The sequence below is a fragment of the Anabrus simplex genome, chromosome 1 (assembly GCF_040414725.1).
Source record: "Anabrus simplex isolate iqAnaSimp1 chromosome 1, ASM4041472v1, whole genome shotgun sequence".
NCBI classification, from domain to species: domain Eukaryota; kingdom Metazoa; phylum Arthropoda; class Insecta; order Orthoptera; family Tettigoniidae; genus Anabrus; species Anabrus simplex.
The window spans coordinates 1,699,214,540-1,699,237,990 of NC_090265.1; the positions used below are offsets into that span (position 1 = coordinate 1,699,214,540).

At 38.6% G+C, this 23,451-nt stretch overlaps 1 protein-coding gene across 2 annotated transcripts in view; it reads left to right on the plus strand.

Moving 5' to 3' along the window:
* LOC136882011 (protein tramtrack, beta isoform) overlaps positions 1-19,107 on the plus strand; it is a 201,056-nt gene extending 181,949 nt beyond the window's left edge. For both annotated transcript variants that reach the window (XM_067154514.2, XM_067154504.2), the window contains exon 6: positions 18,102-19,107. In XM_067154514.2, the coding sequence (XP_067010615.2) occupies positions 18,102-18,401 (300 nt within the window). In that variant the 3' untranslated portion in view covers positions 18,402-19,107. The remainder of the gene's footprint in view (positions 1-18,101) is intronic.
* Positions 19,108-23,451: the final 4,344 nt, after the last annotated feature.

The following is a 23,451-nucleotide window of genomic DNA, read 5'->3' on the forward strand; positions in this document are numbered from 1 at the left end:
ATTTGTAATTTCTGAGGTTGTAGGTATATTTGTACTTAGTGTTATTTTGCTAGTTAATCAATGAATAGTCTACTTACGTAACACTAATTCTCTTATTTGAGAGAAACTTTAATTATTATTGAATATGGTTAAATAATATTATATTCACATAGTAACCTTGAGAGATTTTGAATATAGTACATTATTTCATGTTCAATGAAATAGACTTTTATTATTTATCCACTTTATTTTATGCAATATGTGTTTAGAATGTTCGATTATTATGTCTTATTAGCTTTTATATTGTGTTTGAAAACAGTAAGTAAGTAGGAAAGTACAGCTTGCAAAATGTCGTAACCCACATTCTGTATAAATTGTTTGATTCAAAATGTCATAAGCCACGTACATTTGAGAAAAAGGTAAAACATTCCATTTGGGCATTTTAGCATTCAAACTAGACTAGAATGAATCAATAAAACACTTTTGTAATATATTTAGAATGTACTAATGTAATGCTGCAATGTTTTTTGTGTCTCCTGTAAAACTGAATTACTGTGGGATACGACGTATTGCCGTTTCATGGGTGATAAGTAACTATTACAAATTAATACCAACATTTCAAGAATTAGAAAAAGCACTCAAAGAACTTAAAATCTATAAGGCGTGTGGAGAAGACATTTTTTTAAGAATTATCTATTTTGGGCTGCACTTGTAAGATTTTTTCCGTGGTCGTATATGGAAGGATTAAAGATTAACTACGATAAGAGTTAGGAGAATACCAGGCAGGCTTTTGAGCCTGGAGAAGTTGTGCTGAACAGATGGCATACTACAGAAAACAAAACAAGCGCATACTCATAACATTTGTTGACTTTAAGAAGGCATATATGATTGTGTGAATAGACCTTCAATTTTAAAAATGTTAATAATTTTTGGACTCTATCCAAAATGAATTAAACTGATAGGCCTAGAACTTAATACCAAATTAAACATAAAGTTTAGAGGAGAAGTTTCTAAACCATTTTTGAATAAATCATTTCTATCACCTTTACTATTTAATTGTACATTAGAATATACAGCGTGATTCAGCCGCCCCTCCCATTGTAGTTTTATATAACTCACAATATTCATTCCGTCCTGAAAACATCTGCCCTGCTGGTATATTTAGACAACACATCCGGATATCTGGGTATTACCGCCTCACCATGATAGGGCACTGTATACATTCGTTATATTTGTATTAATCACTGGAAGACGTGTGTGCCTTCTAGATCATATGAACTTGACACACTGGCAAAACACGAAATTGATATTGGTACCGCAGTAAACCTAATATTTGCTATAAGCTGCCCATTGTGCCGTTTGGAACCGTAGTGTAGTCGGCAGAGGTGGCGCGGAGCGGGCTTGCTCATCAGGTGGGAGGTTTGAATCCGGGGCGAAGATTACAAATTTTTGAAATATTTGTTTAATACGTACTGCACGCAATGTAAGTTCAGTACCTGCTTTCATGAAAATTGTGTGCGAATGAATGAGTTTGTGGCCCTAAGAAGGGCCAATTAGTTAGCAGGCTGGACACATACAGACCGGAAATAATAGGAACACAACTGCCCTGACAGTGTTTTATCGCAGCAAATGCTCGATGTGATGACCATTTTGGTTTATGCACATTCGGCCCCGTTGTCCAATAGATCGTCTTGTGCTCTGAGGCATTCCAGGTGTAATTGCTCGGCAGGCGTCCGTGATGGGTTGCTGGAGCTGTTTGGGGTTTTCCGGTGCTTGACAATGTTTTTCAAATGTCCCTACAAGAAGAAGTCTAACAGCATTAAATCCGGTGATCTGGTGGGCCAAGAGACAGGGCTTTCTCGTCCTATCCATTTCCCTGGCAGTTTCTCGTTCAGATGGTTACGAACGGGCGAAGTCGAATGTGATGGAGCTCCATCCTGTTGCAACCACATCGTCAAATGATCGTGCAAGGGCACGTCCTCCAGCAGCAGTGGGAGTTGTTGACGCAGAAAGTGCAGGTAGTAGCGTGGGCCCGTCCAATGGCCCTCAAAAATATAAAGTCCAATCAGGCGATCCCCTAAGATTCCACACCACACATTCACTGCCCATCATACTTGATGGGCCGCCTGTCACACCCAGTGAGGATTGTCTGGACTCCAGTAGTGCATGTTGTGGCGATTGACATTCTTCTTATTGTGGAAGCGTGATTCATCGAGAACAAGATATGCGATACGAATGCTGCATCATTGTCCAGCTTGCCTAATAGCCACCGACAGAACGCCATTCGAGCTTTGAAATCCCGCCCATGGAGCTCTTGGTATAGCTCAAGATGCTATGGGTGAAATTTATGTTCAAGCAGTTTTCGCCAGACGGGCGGCTGGCTGGTGTTCACCTGTCATGCAGTCGCCCTTGTACTGATGTGTGGATCATTATGAGTTTCCTCCAGAACGGTCTCTTCTGTTTCATCCGATGTAACGGGCCTATCGCGGACTGGTGGCTGGTTAGAAATCATGCCTGTTGTCCGTAGGCGTCTTTCAACACGGTAGAATGTTGTAGCAGCTGGGTGTCGCCTGTTGGGATACCGTTTCTGGTACAAGCATGGTGTCTCGCACGTGTTTTGTCTTGCTTCGCCATAAATAAGGAGCATATCTACGTATTCCTCTGTGGAAAACATGCCGAATGACAGCAGAGATTACAGTACATTCAGGCTCTAACCAGTGGAAATGCGCAGGGCACAAGATGAATAACAGCATCATTCTGCTGGTAGCATGTGGCAAACGTGGGCCTGTGTTTACGTATTCAAACATCATACCGATGCAAAAATATTTGAACGATGCAGGTTTTGAACTGCCGCTGGCACATTCCGTCGATTGCTAAGCGAACGCCTAACGACATCCACTACACTGCTAGAAACATGTTGGTAGTACGACGAGAGCAGAGTACATACGCCATCCGGTTCAGTGTTTTAAGACATTAAGAGGTGGCCGGAGTCAGTTCTAGATTCACATTTTATTTCAAAATATCGCCACTAGTCTCGTTGCTGTCGACAGCTAACTCCACTGATAGTTACATCGCGGGTGCATAGATGGCAGTAAGACAGGCCAAGGCCGAGCGAGCGATTCCCCTCTCACCCTCCAGCGTCACATAGTCTGTCACCAGGAAGTTGTGATACAGTACTTGCACGGAGCTGATGGTGTTGACATTTGTACGGAATGCGAAACATTCCAGGAAATTATTGAGCATGGGTTAGTGCTGAGCAAAACAGTCAAAATAAGGTACTGTTTCCGACAAATATGAATGAAATGGCGTATGGCTTTTAGTGCCGGGAGTGGCCGAAGACAAGTTCGGCTCGCCAGATGCAGGTCTTTTGATTTGACGCCTGTAGGCGACCTGCGCGTCGTGATGAGGTTGAAATGATGATGGAGACGACACATACACCCAGCCCCATGCCAGAGAAATTAACCAATTATGGTTAAAATTCCCAACCCTGCCGGGAATCGAACCCGGGACCCCTGTGACCAAAGGCCAGCACGCCGGACACTGTTTCCGATGTTGAAATGAAGTAAAGCATCAATCCCGTCCCTGCCTCACGTCTTTCCCTGTACCGGCCAGTCAGTGATACATAATTCGTATAATTCTATCCAATGAAAATACAAACTGATATAATAGAAGGTAATTCATTTACGAATTTTTTAGTCACACAGTGATGCTTTGGACATACGATAAATATTGTAACGCGGAGTAAAAAAAAAGAGCCTTACAAATTTATAACAGTCTTTTCCTCTTGGAAACAAACATTTCTGAAATATATAAACAATGTATAAAACATCCCATTGCATATTGTGTTAAAATTTGAATTCGATCAAATAACTTGTATTCGGAGACACAGAGGTGCCGGAATGTTGTCCCGCAAGAGTTCTTTAACGTGTCGACTTTCCAATACCACCGCCCTGAGCCAGGATCGAACCTGCCAAGGGGCAGAAGGCCTGCGTTCCATCCTTCGAACCGTTGTGAGAGTCTCTTTGTCTTTACAAAGACGGATTTGAAGTCGTATGTTTTCGTATAGGTTTTAAATAATAAATGTTACAGCACCTAAATATCCATTAGTTCTGTATTTCATGATTTGAGTGGAGTGTAATTAGAGTAACTACTAAGCTCAAAAATATACCACTTCATTCTCGCTCTCGGTGACGTCAGGCGCTTTAGCCAATAGCAACGCTGCTCACCGGAATGACCTATCTGACCTGTGAGTTGTTCCAGTTATGTTGGATAACCCAATTTCCAAGAAATACAAGGACTGTAAACGACGGTTTTGTATACCTACCCGTTATGAAACTCGGAAACGGTGCTGGTAAAGAACGCAACAGCTGAGGGGCACTGCAACTTCCCTCTGTAGGTGGGGGTAGTAAAATAACACCCACAGTATACCCCGCCTGTCGTAAGAGGCGACTAAAGCGGGCCCCATAGGCTCTGAACTTGGGAGTCTGGGTTGGTGACCACAGAGCCCTTAGCTGAGTCCTAGCTTTATTTCCACTTACTTGTGCCGGGCTCCTCACTTTCATATATCCTTCTTCTTCAAGTGACATCTCTTTTTTTTTGCTAGTTGCTTTACGTCACACAGACACAGATAGGTCAATACAGTCTAAACCTATTAAAATATGTTTTTTTAAAACAAATATGGAGCCTTTAACCGCACGGCCAGCTCGCCCAGTGTTAATATTTTTAATAAAGTTTAATGTCTTCTTACAAATCAAGCATTTTGCCATTCCATTGCACTCGGTAAAAAGATACGGCATAATAAAACACGACAAAATATAACGTGCTATTGAAAGGTCATACTACAACTAGCGAGTTACAAAGTATTGTCAGCGTGTCCACTGCCGCTTGTTATGAAACACGGGTGAGGAAGCGACTGATAGCAGCTGAAGATCTCGCTCACCACATCCCTGCGTGGGTAAGAGCTAATCTGTCATCATCCCTCTTCAAGGACAAGGGGCTGCGGCATCTGACGGAAACTGGCTGAACTACCAGCACTAGAATTCGGCCGACACTCGTAAGTCAATAAGCAGAGCTTTATTAAAATCACGATTAAATATACAAAGAATCCCTAATCTTGAAGTATGTTAAAGTAGCCCCTTAGAGAAAAATATAAACTTCGCTACGGTATAGTTTGCTTCCAATTTGAACACCATCTTGACTTAAAACAAGTTTAGGAAAACCGCGGTTCATAGCTCAATTTCATATGGAGATTCGTTATTTTAATTACCATTTTATAACTATATTTGCATTTCTTTTTGAAATGTTTTTGCACTAATGAAAAGTGTATCACAGACTACCGTGCGCTATAAAAACAAAATAATTTTACCTTGTTCCGTTTCCTTATAAAAAACTCTTACAAACTTTTGACCCATGTTACAACAACTACTGAGCTGGTGGCCGGCCGTTCCAGCTCCGGCCGCCTCTTAATTACTGCACTGTTACCTAGTTTTATGCATTGACTCCCCTCTTCATTACACCCGGTCTCGAGGCACGACACATTAACATACAGGGTGGCGCACGAAATGTCATACACTGAAAATTGTTTATAGAAAATGTAGTATACAACATATTGAATACAAAATGGCATTACAACATTCACTGACATGTGCATGGTTAGTCTGTGTGCAGGACATGTTCAATATGTCCACCTTCTCGGTGTACAACAGCTTCAAGACAAACCCACATGTTCATGATCACTCTACGACACACGTCCTCACTCAACCCTCGGAATAAAGTCACAATGGCCGCTTGCAATTGCTGTACATTTTCGGGTTTATGGCGGTAGATTGTCTCCTTCAAATATCCCCACAGGAAGAAGTCGCAGGGAGTGAGATCGGGGATATGCGGTGGCCAGATTGAGCCGCTCTGAAAACGCTCAGTATATCGATGGAACATTACACGGGGCCAGAAATGTCTATTCAGGAAGTCCAGAACAACATTTGCTGTGTGCGGATGAGCTCTATCTTGCATAAACCATTGTGTCTCTATTGGTGGTCGTGATGCAGAGAGTTCTGGTAGGAAACTGTTTGTCAACATGTCCAAGTAATACGCACTGTTGACTGTGTCATTGAAAAAGATTGGGCCAATAATTCCATGACTGGAAATTGCAGCCCACACACACACTTTCACACCATGACTTTCAACCTCAAGCACAATAGCAGGCCATTCGTTCGCCCAAAACCATTCTGTTTGTTCACTGCACCATTATGATAGATGTGTGCCTCATCACAGAACCATGTGTTGTGCAATAGGGGATCACCTTCTGCAATAGCCCACGCAGCAAACTGTACTCGCCGTTGCTTGTCAAGCGCCGTTTGTTTATGACCTGTTGTCATTTTGTATGGAAACACGTCAAGGTCAGACTGCAGTATTCTCTGAATTGACCGATGAGAGATGCCCAGCTGAAGACATGCAGTTCTGGTGGATTTGGAGGGGCTTCGAGCCACAGCCGCTTTCACAGCAGCAACATTCTCCGGTAAGCGGTCCGGCTTGAGGCGGGGTTGTTTTCTCTCCAGTACGTTGCCTTCTGTTTCAAATTGCCTGGCCAGTCTATATACCGTCTGCCGGCAAGGAGCCCACTGAGTACGGAAATGAACACGAAACCTTTCCTGGGTCCGAGCTACGCTCTTTGTTTCCACATAAAACAACACTATCTTCACCTTCTGTTCACGCGTAAATCTCCCTTTGTCCGCCATGCTGTATAACTGGCAGCCGGTACCATGCGCGACATGTGGTGCTGCCTGTCGGATCACGCATGAAATAAGGTTTCTGTTCACGAAAGGACATGGTTGTGAGCCCAGGTTTACACATTTTATAAAACATTTCCGATGTATGACATTTCGTGTGCCACCCTGTAGTTACATGGTAAAAGGACGTTGCAAACAGATGATGTAAAATTTTGCTAGCGTTCAGAATCGTGTGCAAAATGTGCTCACTGAACATTAGTACCATGCAGTACGCCTGCAGGGGAATAGCATCCCTATAACCATGTGCATGTTAGTTGGGCTGCAGCAAACGATATTGGAAGGGGCTGCTGAATTACACTTTATAATGAGGGAATGGTACAAGGTCAACCCAAAGAACATAAAAATTGGATGATCTTGCTCTATTGCCAACAATATTCAGGAAACTCGACACCAAATTAAATCTCTACAAGAAATACCACAGAAAATAGGTCTTAGAATATCCCTTGAAAAACTGTGATCATGTTTACTAATCCACACTAGTAAATAAAATAACAATTGACGGGCAAGAAATGAAAATTGTTAATAAAATTAAGTTTTTAGAAGAAATTATAACATAATGAGAAACCAGCTTGGAATAATACAATAAATAAATTGAACAAAGCAAATTATATTACCAAGACTACAACAACCGAAAAGAAGCACATCGATAGCAGCAAAATTAAGACATTATAAAACAGTCACACAGCCTGAAATTAGTTATGCTAGCGAAATCATTTTTAAAACTACTAATTCAGCTTACAACAGAAAGAGTAATAATTAGAACATGCATAAATAAACAATATCAAGTTATGAACATTAAAATAAGAATAATAGTTGACACCGCCAGGCTGAGTGGCTCAGACGGTTAAGGCGTTGGCCTTCTGACCCCAGCTTGGCAGGTTCGATCCTGGCTCAGTCCGGTGGTATTTGAAGGTGCTCAAATACCTCAGCCTCGTGTCTGTAGATTTACTGGCACGTAAAAGAACTCCTGCGGGACTAAATTCCGGCACCTTGGCGTCTCCAAAAATCATAAAAGAGTAGTTAGTGGGATGTAAAACAAATAACATTATTATTAATAGTTGACACCACCTTTCCAATACTTATCTTTCCTTATATTTAGGAAATAAACAATACAACAGGCGTTGTAAGAAGGGACATGTTTTGCTGAACTGTCGTAAGCATCATCAGCCGAAATAAATCTTAGCCTAAAGTTAGGTCAGGGCCCCGAACCTACTGTCCTTAAAATATATGGCACCCTAAGAATCAACATTTACATTTAGAAAATCAAATAGGCTTATAACTAGTGTGAAAAACATAGAATGTTACAACATGGCTAAGACAAAAACACACAATCGTGTTGAAACAGAGGTTATAAACAGAAAGTACAATACAGAGCTGGTAGTGAAATAATTAAAATCATTAGGATATCATTGCTACCAGTCAGTCAATCAGAATGTTCAAACATAAAACAAGAGTGAAAATATATAAGTGTGTTCATCATGGCTAAGTGAAAAACAAACAAAACACGTAATCGTGTTGCCAGAGGTTAAAAACATAAGGTACAACAACCTCTGGCAACACGATTAAGTGGGTTTTTTTTCACTTAGCCATGATGAACACACTTATATATTTTCACTCGTGTTTTATGTTTGAACATTCTGATTGACTGACTGGTAGCAATGATATCCTAATGGTTTTAATTATTTCATTACCAGCTCTGTATTGTACTTTCTGTTTTTAACCTCTGTTTCAATACGATTGTGTGTTTTTGTCTTAGCCATGTTGTAACATTCTATGTTTTTCACACTAGTGTTCAGCCTATTTGATTTTCTAAATGTAAATGTTGATTCTTAGGGTATCATATATTTTAAGGACAGTAGGTTCAGGGCTCTGACCTAACTTTAGGCTAAGATTTATTTCGGCTTACGACAGTTGAGCGAAACATGTCCCATCTTACAACGCCTGTTGTAATGTTTATTTCCTAAATATAAGGAAAGATAAGTATTGGAAAGGTGGTGTCAACTATTATTCTTATTTTAATTGTCATAATCTGATGTCCAATACAGTCTACAATGAGATTTATTACTTGTAATATCAAGTTAATCGACAATGGAGAATAGTAACAAATAAAACAGTTTATTAGGAAACTGAACCGGTATTGAACACAATTAGGATAAAACGTATATCATTCTTTGGACATCTTATCAGGATTAGCAGAATTGGAAAATGGAATAGCGAGACCAAGATGAAATGGATTACGGAAATTTAGGATGAAATTAAAGAACTCCAAATAACAATATAGATGATCTTAAGAACAAAACAGACAAAATTAAGATACTTTAAGACAAACACACTCCAGGCTGCAGACCAAGATTAATAAAATGTCTAGGGGAAGGATGTTTTCAATCAAAGAAGGAAGGCAACATCTCTCATAGTGAAGAAATATTGAGCTGATAGGAAAGCAAAAATCCTCTGGATAATTGACTAGAGTGGTCCAATGTAGGCCATAAAATGTAAAATAAAATAAAAATGTGTGTTTATGTATGTGTGTAGGTATGTTCCACATCTCCTCCTAAACCCAGAGCTATTTCAGCCAAACGTGGTACAGATATAACTTACTATCTGGGATTAACTGCCCTAGCATCTCTGGGGGAGGGGGTGAAATGTAAAAATAATTGAAAACGACGGATATTAATACCGAATCAATAGTTTTGTGGACTTGCTGAGATGAACTGTAACCTTCTGGATGCCGTTTAAGTCATATGGGTTAGAAGGGGTAAAAAAATGTCCAAAATGACAGATTGTATGGATAGATATGTGGGATGTGTGGGCATCCGTGTGCTTTTTTTTCTTTCTAACATAGTTCTCAACCAAACTTGGTACACACATGACTTACTATCTGCAAATAAATACTGTCGGTGGGCGGGTAGAAAGGGAATGAAATATAAGAATAAAAAATACAAATATTAATGTAGAATTCATAGCTTTTGGGCCCACTGAGATGAATAGTGACACTTCGGCTGTCATCTAATTCCAAGTTCAGTATCCGTTGGGTATGTGTGTGAAAGATAAAGTCAATATACAATATTTGGGGTCTCTGGACTGATTGGTGACGGTTCCAATGACAGCTGGAATCATTTACATATATATAGTGCGACGTGCAAATACATACAGTTATAACTTTATTTATTTGAAAGAATCAACTACTTCCCAGACAATCAGGGCTGCCAAAGGACAAAGTTTTTAACTTAAAACTCTCAAAATAAAATTTAGAATTATACTCATAACAATAATTCTAGTCCACCTGTATGGCATAGTGGTTAGCATGATTAGCTGCCATCCCTGGGTTTGATTCCTGGTTCTGCCATAAAATTTGAAAAGTAATACGAAGGCTGGAATGGGATCCACTCAGCCTGAGGAGGTCAAACGAGTAGAGTGAGGTTTGATTCCCTCCTTAGCCATCCTGGAAGTGGTTTTGTGTGGTTTAACACTACTTCTCCAGGCAAATGCCGGGATGGTACCTAACTTAAGGCCACGGCCGCTTCCTTCCCTCTTCCTTTATCCCTTCTAATCTTCCCGTCCCTCACAAGGCCCCTGTTCAACATAGCAGGTGAGGCTGCCTGGGCGAGGTATTGGTTCTTCATCCAGTTTTATCCCCGCCCCCGACCCAAAGTTTCACGCTTCAGGACACTGCCCTCGAGGTGGTAAAGGTGGGATCCCTTGCTGAGTCCGAGGGAAAAACCAACCCTGGAGGGTAAACAGATTAAGAAAGAAAGAACAATACTTCTTAATCTACAAAAGTGTTTGTAAAATATCAATCATCACAATAAAGAAATCTACAAAAATTCACTTCAAAACGTGATACGAATCTTAAAAGTTAACATTAAAAAAGTAGGCTACCCAAGTAGAGCTGGGATTAACATTATTAAATTTTCTCAGTTCCGTAGATCCTGTCATTAAATTCACAAAAGAATCAGAAATACGTAAGTGTTTGAATTATCTTGACCTTTCAATTATTGGAAATAATGATCATCTAACACACAACATTTTCCCCAGTACCATAGATCCTTTCATTAAATTCACGGAAGAATCAGAAATCAACAAGTTTTTGAATTATCTTGACCTTACAATTTATTACTAGAAATAACAATCGTCTAATTTTCAGAAAACCCAGTCAACCCACAAGAAAGGCTAATTTTTATAGTATAGCAAAAACTATGGCAATAAAATTATACATATTGTTAAATAAACCTCATATCAATTTAATTAGTGAATCAAGTGAATCAGTGGAGAAAAGTGTTATCTTAACATAATAATAATAATAATAATAATAATAATAATAATAATAATAATAATCTTCCAAATTACGAATATTTTCAGAAACATAACTTTCACATAGCTTTTAAAACTAATAATACCAATTCCAAAATTTTCTGTAACACTCCATTAATACTATAGAGTATATAAATTAAAGTGTGCTAATTGCAGTGCCAGTAATATGAGAGGCAAACTGCTAGAAATTTTCTAACATGTTACCAAGAATATGCTAATGCCGTAAAACTTGGAAAGTTCTCTCCAGTGAGTGAGCACATGATGGATTTAAATCATTTACTTAATATTTACGAAAATATTCATAATCAAGCAAGCTAAATCTAAATTCAAATGAGATTTCTGATAAAATCATTATGCTGCACGATGAGTTGATAAGCATATTGTTACAAATAAAACACTGCCTGTTTTATTGTTTTAATGTTTTTTCAGGATGACTCCCCCCCCACACACACAAACATTTTCTATTCAACCATAAATGGGCACACGTACTAATTGCTGTCTATTTGACCCTACATAGGTCTTCAGTCCACAGAAGTGTGCGCACGCACTCTCTCTCTAAAGCAGTGCACAGTCTTCTGTCCCATATGCTGTCTTAAGTCCAGCTACTCAGTTGATACTCTGACTGAATAACAACTTCTCATTCAGATTCTGGTGAGACACTAGTGACAGCCCACATCAGTCGCCCTCAGCCCAGCCACCGAACCCCAACATACTGAGTCTCACACTGACTTCAATCCTGAGTCCCACAGTGACTCTAACACTTACTGACTGTCTGTCCACAGCTAGCCTCCTTTTTATAGCTTGGGTGATGTGTACTGGAATAATCACAATGTGACTAGAGATGGAACATTCTTGTTGCACCTCTCAGAAACTCGCAAGTAAACCAGCTGACAAGAACAATACGTGCAAAGATCAGCCCCAACCTCCAGACCAGCTGGGAGTTCTCTGGTTTGTATTATGATTTGCTAGCTCCTTCCAGAAAGTATTGAAAGGTGCTACCACAGAGCTGGTCTCTAAGAACATAAAGCTTTATAAAATAAACCATACTGTCCTAAAAAAACTTGAATGTTCTTTCCCAGTAAAATGGGTTAAAGCAAATAATGTTAAAAAAATAAACAAACTGCCCTTCCCCTCCACCTCTGCTCCCTCCTATGCTGCCATCCCACCATCCCCATGAGTGGTAATTGCATTCAGCCTTGTTGTTCAGTCCAGCTTCAGTCATGCCCATTTCAGCAAAAGGTGAAATGAAACTACATCCACCAATTGTATGTTCTTCTTCTTCTTATTTTTTTTTTGGTTGGTATTTTGGTCATATTTTAAAATTTTAATTAAAGCTTTTAAAAAAGCCTGTTTTTACTGAAGTGTGTTGACAGTTTTGTGAAATATATATTCCAACTGTAACCCACCTCATTTACGACCTATTTTATTGGGAAAGTTTCTTAGGACAGGATGGTGTTTTTTTAAACCATTGTCAAGATTCAGGATTCTCTAAAAAGTTTCTTTTATGACAGTTTCAAGTACAGTTGAACCTCGATTCTCTGTTTTTGGAGGAATGACGAAAAGAAGCGTACAACACGGGAAAACGGAAAATTTGGGAATGAATGAAAACCATCAACAATTTGGCTAAACATCACAAAAATGAAATATGTATAGGTATAATCTTGCAAAGAATCCAAGACCAAACCAAACTATAGCCTTAACGGGTCATTGCCTGCCAAGGGACTGCTGCTCAGCCCGAAGGCCTGCAGAGTACGAGGTGACGCATGGTCAGTGTGATGAATCCTCTAAGCCGTTATTCCTGGCATTCTAGACCGGGGTCATCATCTCACCATTAAATAGCTCCCCAATTAAAGGTAATCATGTAGGCTGATTGGATGTGGAGCCAGCCCTTATGTGCAGGTAAAAATGTCTGACCTGGCCAGGAATCCAACCCGGGCCCTCCAGGTGAGAGGCAGGCAAGTTAGACCGCGGGACCGGCTTCAAACATTAATTAACGGTACGCGAGTTTAAAATCTCAATACTTTATATTCAGTTTTACCAGGGAAACTGTCAGTTTCCTGTGAAACTTCTTTCAGTTCAGCAACTTTGATCAGCCAACTCTTCAAAAAAATCTCATAACACCAAGCCATACAATAATCAACTACAAGTATTTTTAATTCTGTAATCTAATGAAATAAAATACATTAGATATAAAAGCACCCAAAATGATGGCAAAATCCCTTCTTTTCTCAATATTCCATTGTAATTTGGTCGCTGGTATACCGTTCATACTCGGTTTCTGGAAATCTTGTACCGCATAAATTATGCCCGCATCGACTTGAAGTTTATGTTGACTCGAGAATGTGGTTTCGAATGTAAGTATTGATTCTCAAAAGTTCTCGAATGCATTATATTCATTTCTGCCCGTCACTAATCACAATGAAATTGGTAAGAGGAAAAATATCAAAACTTCAGAAATTACGGTTATTTGGGACCTTGAGCTCATATGGAAAGCGTGCTCGCTGCACAAATCAGTACTAGTGGGAAATGATACAAACATTTTAGATGTAACGTGCGCAGATAAAACGACTGTGATTTATATGACATCTTAACACTAAAACTTAAAATTCCCAGTCTTATATTAGGACCAAAACAGTAAAGGCAATCCCAAGACCTGCCATGGCTTTTTGTGTATAAGGTGCAACATCTGTTCTGGTCTAGATAACATAATTGTATACTATAATATTAAAATACTAGATTTGTGTTAAGATGTTTCGATTCCTGCCTGAAAGCCCAATGGCTATACAGTCCCTGACGGAAGTGCCGAACACCTGTTCCGCAATACAATTAAAAAAATGTAAACATCTAACCCTGGACATAATGTGGATGTTTTACAAGTACGAACATTTGATGAAACTTGTTTCCTCTTCAAGTAGAGCTGTTGAAATGCGCTCTGTCTCCTTCCAATTGTCGTGGCCACTTTCTGCTTTATGATTTCCGAGGATTCTCTAAACAATATCAACCGAATGTTATGCTAAGATGGTCCCTTATGCAAGTTCGCCATCGATCACTTTTCCTGTACAGTACTTTCTCTAATTATCGCAATACTGAGCTTGATAGCTGCACTCGCTTAAGTGCGTCCAGTATTCGGGAGATAGTGGGTTCAAACCCCACTGTTGGCAGCCCTAAATATGGTTTTCCTTCGTTTCCCCGTTTTCACACCAAGCAAATGCTGGGCCTGTACCTTAATTAAGGCCATGGACGCTTCCCTCCCACTCCTAGCCCTTTCCTGTCCCATCGTCGCCATAAGACCTATCTGTGTCGGTGCGACGTAAAGCAACTTGCAAAAAAGAAATTATCGCAGTGATGGGGCTTTTAATGCAAAGATCCATAAGTATGCTGTAGCTGTCCTTTCTTGAGATAGTTTTTTGAAAAATGCTTAATCGAGGATTTAGTGTTGATGGGACTGAAATTCCTGGACGGTTGATCCGGGAATTCGTTTTTTCAGGAATGGATAATGCGGGATTTTTACAACATGATTTAATTAGGATGCCCGTGGGACCACATAATTTGAACGAACAATCTGGGGAAACGTAATTTCCGGGAATGGATAATCGAGGTTCCACTGTACTGATTAGTATTTTCATCATTCATATATCTAATGTTTTAATTTTTCATGTTATAGTTGGACTAAAACATGTACTAGTTAATATATTTGTATTGAAAAGGAGGATCTTATTAAAGTAAATTCTTTTTAGAAATTATATTACAATTTAAGTTATATGTTTCGAGCTATCATTGGAGAGGCAGTGTGGAATAACATTAGTAGATCAATAAGCTTGAATGGAGTTTTTAAAAGTATGAAGATAAAGGTGAAATTCAGAAGGACAAATTTGGGCAAATAATTCATAGGAAGGGGAATTAGAGACTGGAATCATTTACCGAGGGAGATATTTGATATATTTCCAACTTCTTTGAAATCATTTAAGAAAAGGGGATCTGTCACCTAGGTGACAGCCCTAAATGTAGATTGATTGATTGATTGATTGATTGATTGATTGATTGATTGATTATTGAATTCCCCCTTCTAAGACTAATTCTAGCCTTGCTCTATCAACTGACATTGTTTTGCCGACTAAATACCAATGCCCTGCCACATGCATACCTTCATTGTTGTCTTGCCGGTGAATTACAAAATATTTCTCTTCATGAAAAGGGCTTTTCCCCCTGTAAAATATATGATAATATTGATGAAATAATCCATAATTTTAAAGACTTGGTACAGTACTCGTGTAATTTGAGTTTGGTAACCCTGGTGTGTACGTTTATATGTTGTCGTTGTTTTTCCAACAGGGTGGATTCGGTCTCAACTGAAGTCGGTGGTATTGAAGCATGTTTAAATCTTAACAACTCTCTGTTGTAGGCTTCCAACAAGTTAAAGAACTTCTTTTCCAGCTTTCGTTGTCTTTATATAGCATCATTGTGTGTGATGAGCTTCCTCCATTTATCTCTGTTCAGTGCTCACTGTTCATGTAGATTCTGAAGAAATAATTTCCCTTCATCTTGTGGTCTCTCTTTCTTCTGTTTACCCTCAGTCTCCATCTTCTTCATGTTCTTCCCCATACAAACGCCTTCTCTTCTCATTATATGGCCAAACTGTTGCAATCTTGCTATTTCTGCAACTTTCATTGTTTCTGTGACATGTTTATTTTGGATATGGTCCAATATGGTAACTTTACACATCCATCTCAACATCTTCATTTCTGCTACTCTCATTCTATTGATCTGCCCTTTATTCAAAGGCAAGGTTAAAGAGCTTCTGCAGGACAAAATTTTGACACACTATCTCTTGAAATCTATAACAGTTGAGGAGGCATTTAACAAATAATGTTATTATTAAAATATATTTAGACAGAAACTGTAGTCTCTTTCTTCTTCACAGCATCATAAATAACTCTTTATTTGTTTGTTTTTCTCTAATTTACTAGCATTCACCCGCGGGCTCCGCGGATGTACTTTCCAAGTTTCGAGGTAATGAAATAATACACATGAACTGAGGAAGTAATAGAATGTAATATTACATCAACAAACACTTGAAAAAATAGATCACAAATAGAAAATGTACTATTTTTTTCCTGCATATTGGCAACTTATTGCAAATTATTGATATCAATTTAAGTTTGTAAACCTTTTCTAACTGCAAAATCATTAATCCAGTGCCATAGGATTAACAATATTATGTTTCACACACACTGATGTAGAGTATAATCTTGTAAATCAGCAACAGTTCATACTACTGAGCATGTAGTTATGATTTCCCCTAATGATGAAGTTGAGGTGACAGATTCAGAGCAGACTATCTAATGTACAACTAAAATTAAGTCTTACTGACTAGAATAAACAGAGTCAAGGAAATATGTATTAAAGTCATCGTTTAATAACCAAGAAACAAAGAGGAATGCAGAACTATGGTGCATACAATTGAAGCGAGTAATCTGCACCTCAGAGCAATCATTCATGGAACTGAGGATAATTTTCCAGAGAATAAACCACTAGATTGTACCATAGATATCCCTTGCTATTTTAAGTTCCATATTGTATCATAGAGCAAAATCCACCACCTGTAAGCAGTCATTTGGTACTCATTTATGGAATTGAGGTTAAATTTCCAGAGAATAAATTGCTAGATTGTATTATAGGTCTTTCTTGCTATTTGTTTGTCCAGTCTATGTGTTAAGAGTTTTGGCATCAAAAATGGTGTCAACACATAAAACCTACCTGTACATAACATATTACGTAGGTCAATCAAATATAAATGGGATTTTTGTTCCTGAACATCAACAGTTTCTAGGACTGAACCCGCGCTTCTAGAATGCTTGGGTGGGGCCATTAGGAGTAGGGAGAGCCGGCCATTACTTACTTTTAACCACTTTGTCAGTGACGCTCACGATGTTGGAGCAACAGGTGCACCCTTCCACTGCAAAACACATAATTATAAAATTTCTTGCTCATGGTGGAGTTCAAACGGCGGAAATTTTCCAGATATTGACTGCACAGTGTGGCGATCAAACATTGTCAAGGATGCGTTTGTTTGCCTGGCATAAAGAGTTCAAGGAAGGGCGAGAACAGGTGAAAAATCAGCAACATGATCACCGTGCTCAGATTAGCATTATGGATGAAAATATTTGTGCGGTTCGAAACATTCTTGGAGATGATCGACGGGCGAGATTATCAGAAATTGCAAAACAGGTCAGAATAAGTTATGAGAGCTGTCAAGCGATCATCACAAACTACTTACAATTCCGTAAAGTATGTTCTAGATGGGTCCCTCCCCTTTTGACAGAAAGTCAGGAAGTTGAATGTTTGGAGGTATGTCAGAGGCTTACAGCAAGGTTTGCAAAAGAAGGTGATTCATTTTTGAGTCAGATCGTCACATGTAATGAAACGTGGATCCATCACTACACTCCCAAATCCAAACTAGCCAGTAAAGAGTAGTGGAGGAAAGGGGAGGCAGCCCCAGTGAAAGCCAAGACTCGGCTTTTTTCGACCAGCGAGGCATTTTGCTTATTGATTTCTTTTTACATGTGCAACACAATCAATGCTGCTTATTACTGCGAGCTGTTGAACAAGGTGAGGGGTGCATATTGCCACAAAAAATAACACCAACCGATTTGTCAGGTCATCCTCCTCCATGACAATGCCAGGCCCCATAATTGCAGCTCTAATGGTCTGCAAACTACAGGAAATGCACTGAACTCAACTTGATCATCCTCCTTACAGTCCTGTTTATATTTGATTCACCCTCGTATGACCACTTTTATGAAATTTTTACAATATAACTACCTCTTTGACCCGTCCGATTCATTTACGGGATTGAAGTTAATGTTCCAGAGAATAAATCGCTGAGTGCAGGATGAAGATTTTAGTCCTGTACCTCTATGAGATTTGACCATATTCCTTGCTATTCCATGCTTTTTGTGTGTTCAGTCTATTTTTTAAGAGCTTTGATATCAAAAATACTTAGTATGATTTTCTTACTTTTCTCAGGTAAAAGAACCTGTGAATTCCATTACAAGTGAGTCGGATGGAACAAATTTTGCTAGTCCTCCTGCTGCAGAAGCAAGCAATGTTGCTCTTCCATTTGGGGACACAAGCTACCTGTCATCCTTATCTCTTGGTCAGCAGCGTTACAATGATCTTACGATCAGTCCTGTCACTGAACCTGGTGGGTCTTCAGGTACTCCAGCTGAAGATCTTCTGAAATCTGTACGACAGCTTGGTGAGTGTACAATACAGGCTGTTTCAGGTCAGTCACAAAGTCAAGACTCCATAAAGACTGAGAAATAAAGTTATGGTGGTGCAGCGGTTGAGTGATATAATGGAGGTGACCTATTGTCATATATTAACATATATACTGTATTTACTTTTGTTGTAATATATTTATTTTAGATTTATAAGTGATTGAACCACAGCATTATTGTAAATGGTGGTGATAACTTTTAACTGATTGCAGCTCACGTCACAAATGATTGAAGATTTTATGGACTTTCAAAGTTATTTTAAAGATCAAGTTGCTGATTCAAGAAGAATGCCTCAGATCTTAAGATATGTTTATGGTTTTTTTCTTGATCTTCTGACAGTATTTTTTGTTTGTTTTTGTTTTAATGCTAGAAAGAATTGATATTTTAGAAGAACTCCTGAATATTAAAATTTTCGTGCTAGTAGAGGAAATTTATTGGAACTTCAATCTTCGAGGACTTCTTGAGGAACCTGTTACTGCTAAGTAAATATGAATGAATTTACTTTTAAGAGTTCGTTTTGCAACTGTTTTTAGGACAAGTACATTTTCCAGCATATGGTGATAAATTCTGATGCTTAAACTGAGCTGTGGAGTTTTTTTTGCAAGTTCCTTTACGTCGCACTGACACAGATAGGTCTTACACGATGAAGGGACAGGGAAGGGCTAGGAATGGGAAGGAAGTGGCCGTGGCCTTACGGTACAGCCCCAGCATTTGCCTGGTGTGAAAATGGGAAACCATGAAAAACCATCTTCAGGGCTGCCAACAGTTGGGTTCGAACTCACTATCTCTTGAATACTGGATAATGGCTGCACTTAAGCGACTGCAGCTATCGAGCTTGGTAGCTGTGGAGTTTAAGCCATTGGTAAAATATCCCCGTGTATCTATACAACTGACAGTGGACATAGTCATGGTGTTCTGAGTTTCACTATCACTATCCTGGGGACCACTTTCTAGTTCAAAATTCTGAAGTCCTCATTTGCATGCCATCCATTTTCATCACCTGTGTAAATTTCATTTACTTCTTTTTTGGTCTGATTTGTCAGAATATTTTGACACCTCGCCTATTACATGAAGCAATAGTGGTACTGAAATGAAAGTGACACTTTGACTGGTGTTTCCCTTGTTTGATTGTTTTAACTATTGCACGGCAAAGGTTGGAGCTTAGGAGCCTCACAGAAAAAAAGTCAATGAACTTGTATTTTGCCAACCCCTTTCTAAGCTGCAAGGACATTGGTACCATCCAGTTTTTCACTGGGGCAGTTACGTCATTTGTGCCAGTGTGAGGAATCAACAGCCTTTGGATCTTTCTTAATGTCGTCACTGTTCACGTGACATGTCTTGAAACATTGAGGAAATATGTTGTGGTACACATGAGTCCATTAAAATTGAAATCTCTTCCACAAATGTCCAACACGTTTGTGTCACTTTTTCTTTTTAATGTAAAACAGTACATTGCACATAATTATGTCCAACACTTAGTGTCATTTTTTCTTTTAAGGAAATTATATTTTAATATAAAACATTGTAATCTTGGACATATGTCCAACACTTTTATGTCGCGTTTTTCTTTTAAGGCAATTGTAGTCTTAATATAAAACAATACATGGTTATATTGTTCATTTGGTGTGGCTTTTATCTTGCATTATTTTTATATATTGTTATGGTAAGATTACAATTTCCTTAAAAGGAAAAGTGACACAAAAGTGTTTGACATATGTGCAAGAGACATCAGTTTAAATGGACTCATGTGTAACCACAACATATTTCATCAATACTTCAAGACATGCCAATAGCATATCTCCCAACTTTCCAAATGACCTAGCAGTCTCGGTATGTCAAAATATGTGGGAACCCAATGCACCAGGATGCGGTAAAATGAGACAAAATTCATTTATTTTCTTCACTTCAGATAATTACGAGTTCAACAGCATTAGTATAAAACACTACATGCAACCAATGACATTATAAGGAGCAAAATTTTTCACCTCAGTTAAACTAACAAAAATATCTTTAAAATGCATCAGTGAAATCTACTTACACAGTGTAATTTGTTTATGCACACGACTAATTAAAACTTTGTTTGAAGTAAAAAGTTTATTGTTGCATATAATAATGCACCCAAGTTATTTACACCATCACATGCACATCTTTATTCTGATTTAACTGCTAAAGTTGTGGTTTGCTTTGCTTTCTTCAGAAAATCAGTAGAATACGTGTTTGTATAACATGCTTCAGAACTTCTGGTCTTCGAAATGGAAATGACTTCCAGAATTCCATTGAACATCGATGACCTGAACTGTGTCCTGTTCTTCTTAATCAAGCTAAAAATTTGTTCACACTCTGCATTACCATGTGATATGGGAAGAACAGACAGCATGAATCTAGAGTTCTTGTCATATTTATAATGTCCATCAGCTCCACTGATATTCAACAACTATGCCCATTTTGAATCATTTGTAGCTTGGTTACTTACAACACTAGATAAGTTGTTTATCTGAAGAGCCGCAAACTGGCTTTAGGGTTCATTCACAGCATCATCTCTTGTTTCATTTTCCCAAAAAACAGGAAACTTCTCCAAAAATAAATTAACAGAAGAAAACTGTGTTTCTTCAATGGCTTCAAGATTAGCAACCTGTGCATGTTTTAGTACATCGTTCTTAAAAGGGAACTTGTTAACCATGTAGTCACAGGCTACACAGAAATAGTTTCTGACTGATGAGAAAAACAGAGATTTGTCTTCATCTTGTAGCGCCTTAACCAAATTTGAGGTTTTAATGCCAATTACCAGTTCTGCATCATCCTTCTGATTCTGAATTGGGTGATACAGGACATCAAGCAATGCAGATCATTTAACTACACTTGGCTTGACAAACTTGGTGAGCATCTGTTTCAATAGATCCATCATTAATTCAAACAGTAAGTGGATATGAGGGAAAGCACTCTGAAGGACAGTATTGAATTTATCAAATGATGGGATAGTCGCATGTAAAAAAGTATAAAATCCCCTGTTTAGGTCGGAGGAAAAAAACATAAACAGCTTTCTTCACGAGATGAAATGGGATTCACATTTCTGAGAACAGGTGAGTCACATTTGGAAGAACATAGCATTCTTTGGGCAGAAGATGAGGAGGAGGATTGAGAATCACACACTCTCTTTATTTATTTGTCATCAGATCTACTGTGTCCTTTGGAATAGTAAAAAGTAAAAAAAATCGGCAGAAATATTCAGAGCACACACTATCACTTCATCCTTAAAAAATGAAAGAAGTGGATCCCACTGATCGGATAATCTGTCTAAACATGTGGCTAGGGATAACCATCTTGTGTACACATGCATGCTTCTACAACTTTGTTTCTTTTCCATGCATACTTTGAAATTTCTGAAGACTTCTTTTCTTTTGGCACTCTTCTCCAAGTAATAAAAAATATCAACAATAATCTCGTCAATTCTAACGGGTCGAGTTGCAGCAGCTGAGTTAATTAGATGGCAGCTGCAACCCATACCAAAAATATCCTGATGAGCTTCTTTCAAAACTGCTAGAACTACATTTTTCTGTACAATCATAACAGGAGCATCGTCAGAACGGAATGCCAGACAGTTCTTCATTGGCACTTTATTTAATTTCAACTGCGACAGTAGCAGCTTTCCTGTGCTGCGCCCTGTCGATTCCCCTTCCAATGCTGGTACCTATAAAACAGTACTTGTAATACTTTCTTGAGCAGCATCATAAAAAGTAACCATTATGGGATACAACCTGGAATCTGTATCATTGCTTCCATCTGTCAACAAAGAAACTGGACTACTTTGTAAACACGTAACAGTGTCCTGTTTTGTAGTATATGCCATTTTGTTTAGGACGCATGTTGTTTTTGTGCGACCACAGTCATACTTTTTTTGCGATTTCCGACGTAGAAAACATCTTTCTGAACAAAGCTCCTGCATGATCAGTTGCTCTCAATGGAATGTTGTGTTCCACTGAAAAAAGAAGTAAACAAACACTCGGCCTTCATTACATCGTAAACATTATCTCCAGCTTTGGCAAAAAAAAAAAAAAAAACCTGTTTATTGTCTGATTTTCTTCCTTAGATTTCAAATTACCAAGATGTCTAACACACTTTACATGATTAGTCAGGTCCTTTTTGCTGCTATGTGCTATGTTAATATCACAAGAGCACACGGTACAAAACGCAAATTTGTCACCTTTTCTCGATTTCAGTATACATGGAAAATTAAAAGAATAGGTTTCCCTAAACACCTGATGATAATGTTTTTTCATAGATTTACTCATGATTAGCGATAAAATCGATCATGACAAAACAAAAACAATTCATGTTACTCCACAACTACATAACCTCAGCTTAGCAATAGGTGGCAATAAATATAAAGCAAATTAAGCGACAAACATTCACATGCTTCTTTTCGCAACTACAACATAACCTATGCTTTGTAATTCATGGTGAAGAACAAACTATTTTTTATATAGGATGGTAAATGTTATCGAATGAATCAGTGCAAAGAACAAGTGTACGGTTATCTAAGAGTCAGTTCCTTTCAACACAAACAAATCGATATCGATCAACTGGGATTCAGGACGCATCCCGTATTCCCAGTCAAAGACTAACGAACGGATGCATATAAATCAGAGCGATGTATCAAGTATTCGCTGGTCACACAGTGTGTATCGATGGCATGCGGAAGCTTGTTCTGGCGCAAATTTTAAAAAGAGGATCTTGGTACATAAAATCATAAAATATTATAGTTCATCCGTAAAGCCCACTGTCTTTCCGTAAATTTTACAGACAAACCGTAACATTTGGCAGGTATGCAATAGTGTTATACTAGGTGATGAATTAGCTGCAAGTTGTACCAACTTCTCTTGCAATAAATCATCATAGGCTTTCTCATTACTCATTCCCATGAGTAAACTAGGTTGTAATGTACCTTACGACTCAATTTTACATAGTCACTGCTTGAGTTCATGACGTTAACATACAATAAGAAGAATAATATCTCTGGCATTACTCGAACGCCCGACAAACTTTCCTGAATGACCATTAAATGATTTAACACATGTCTCTGCAAATACTTATGCCTA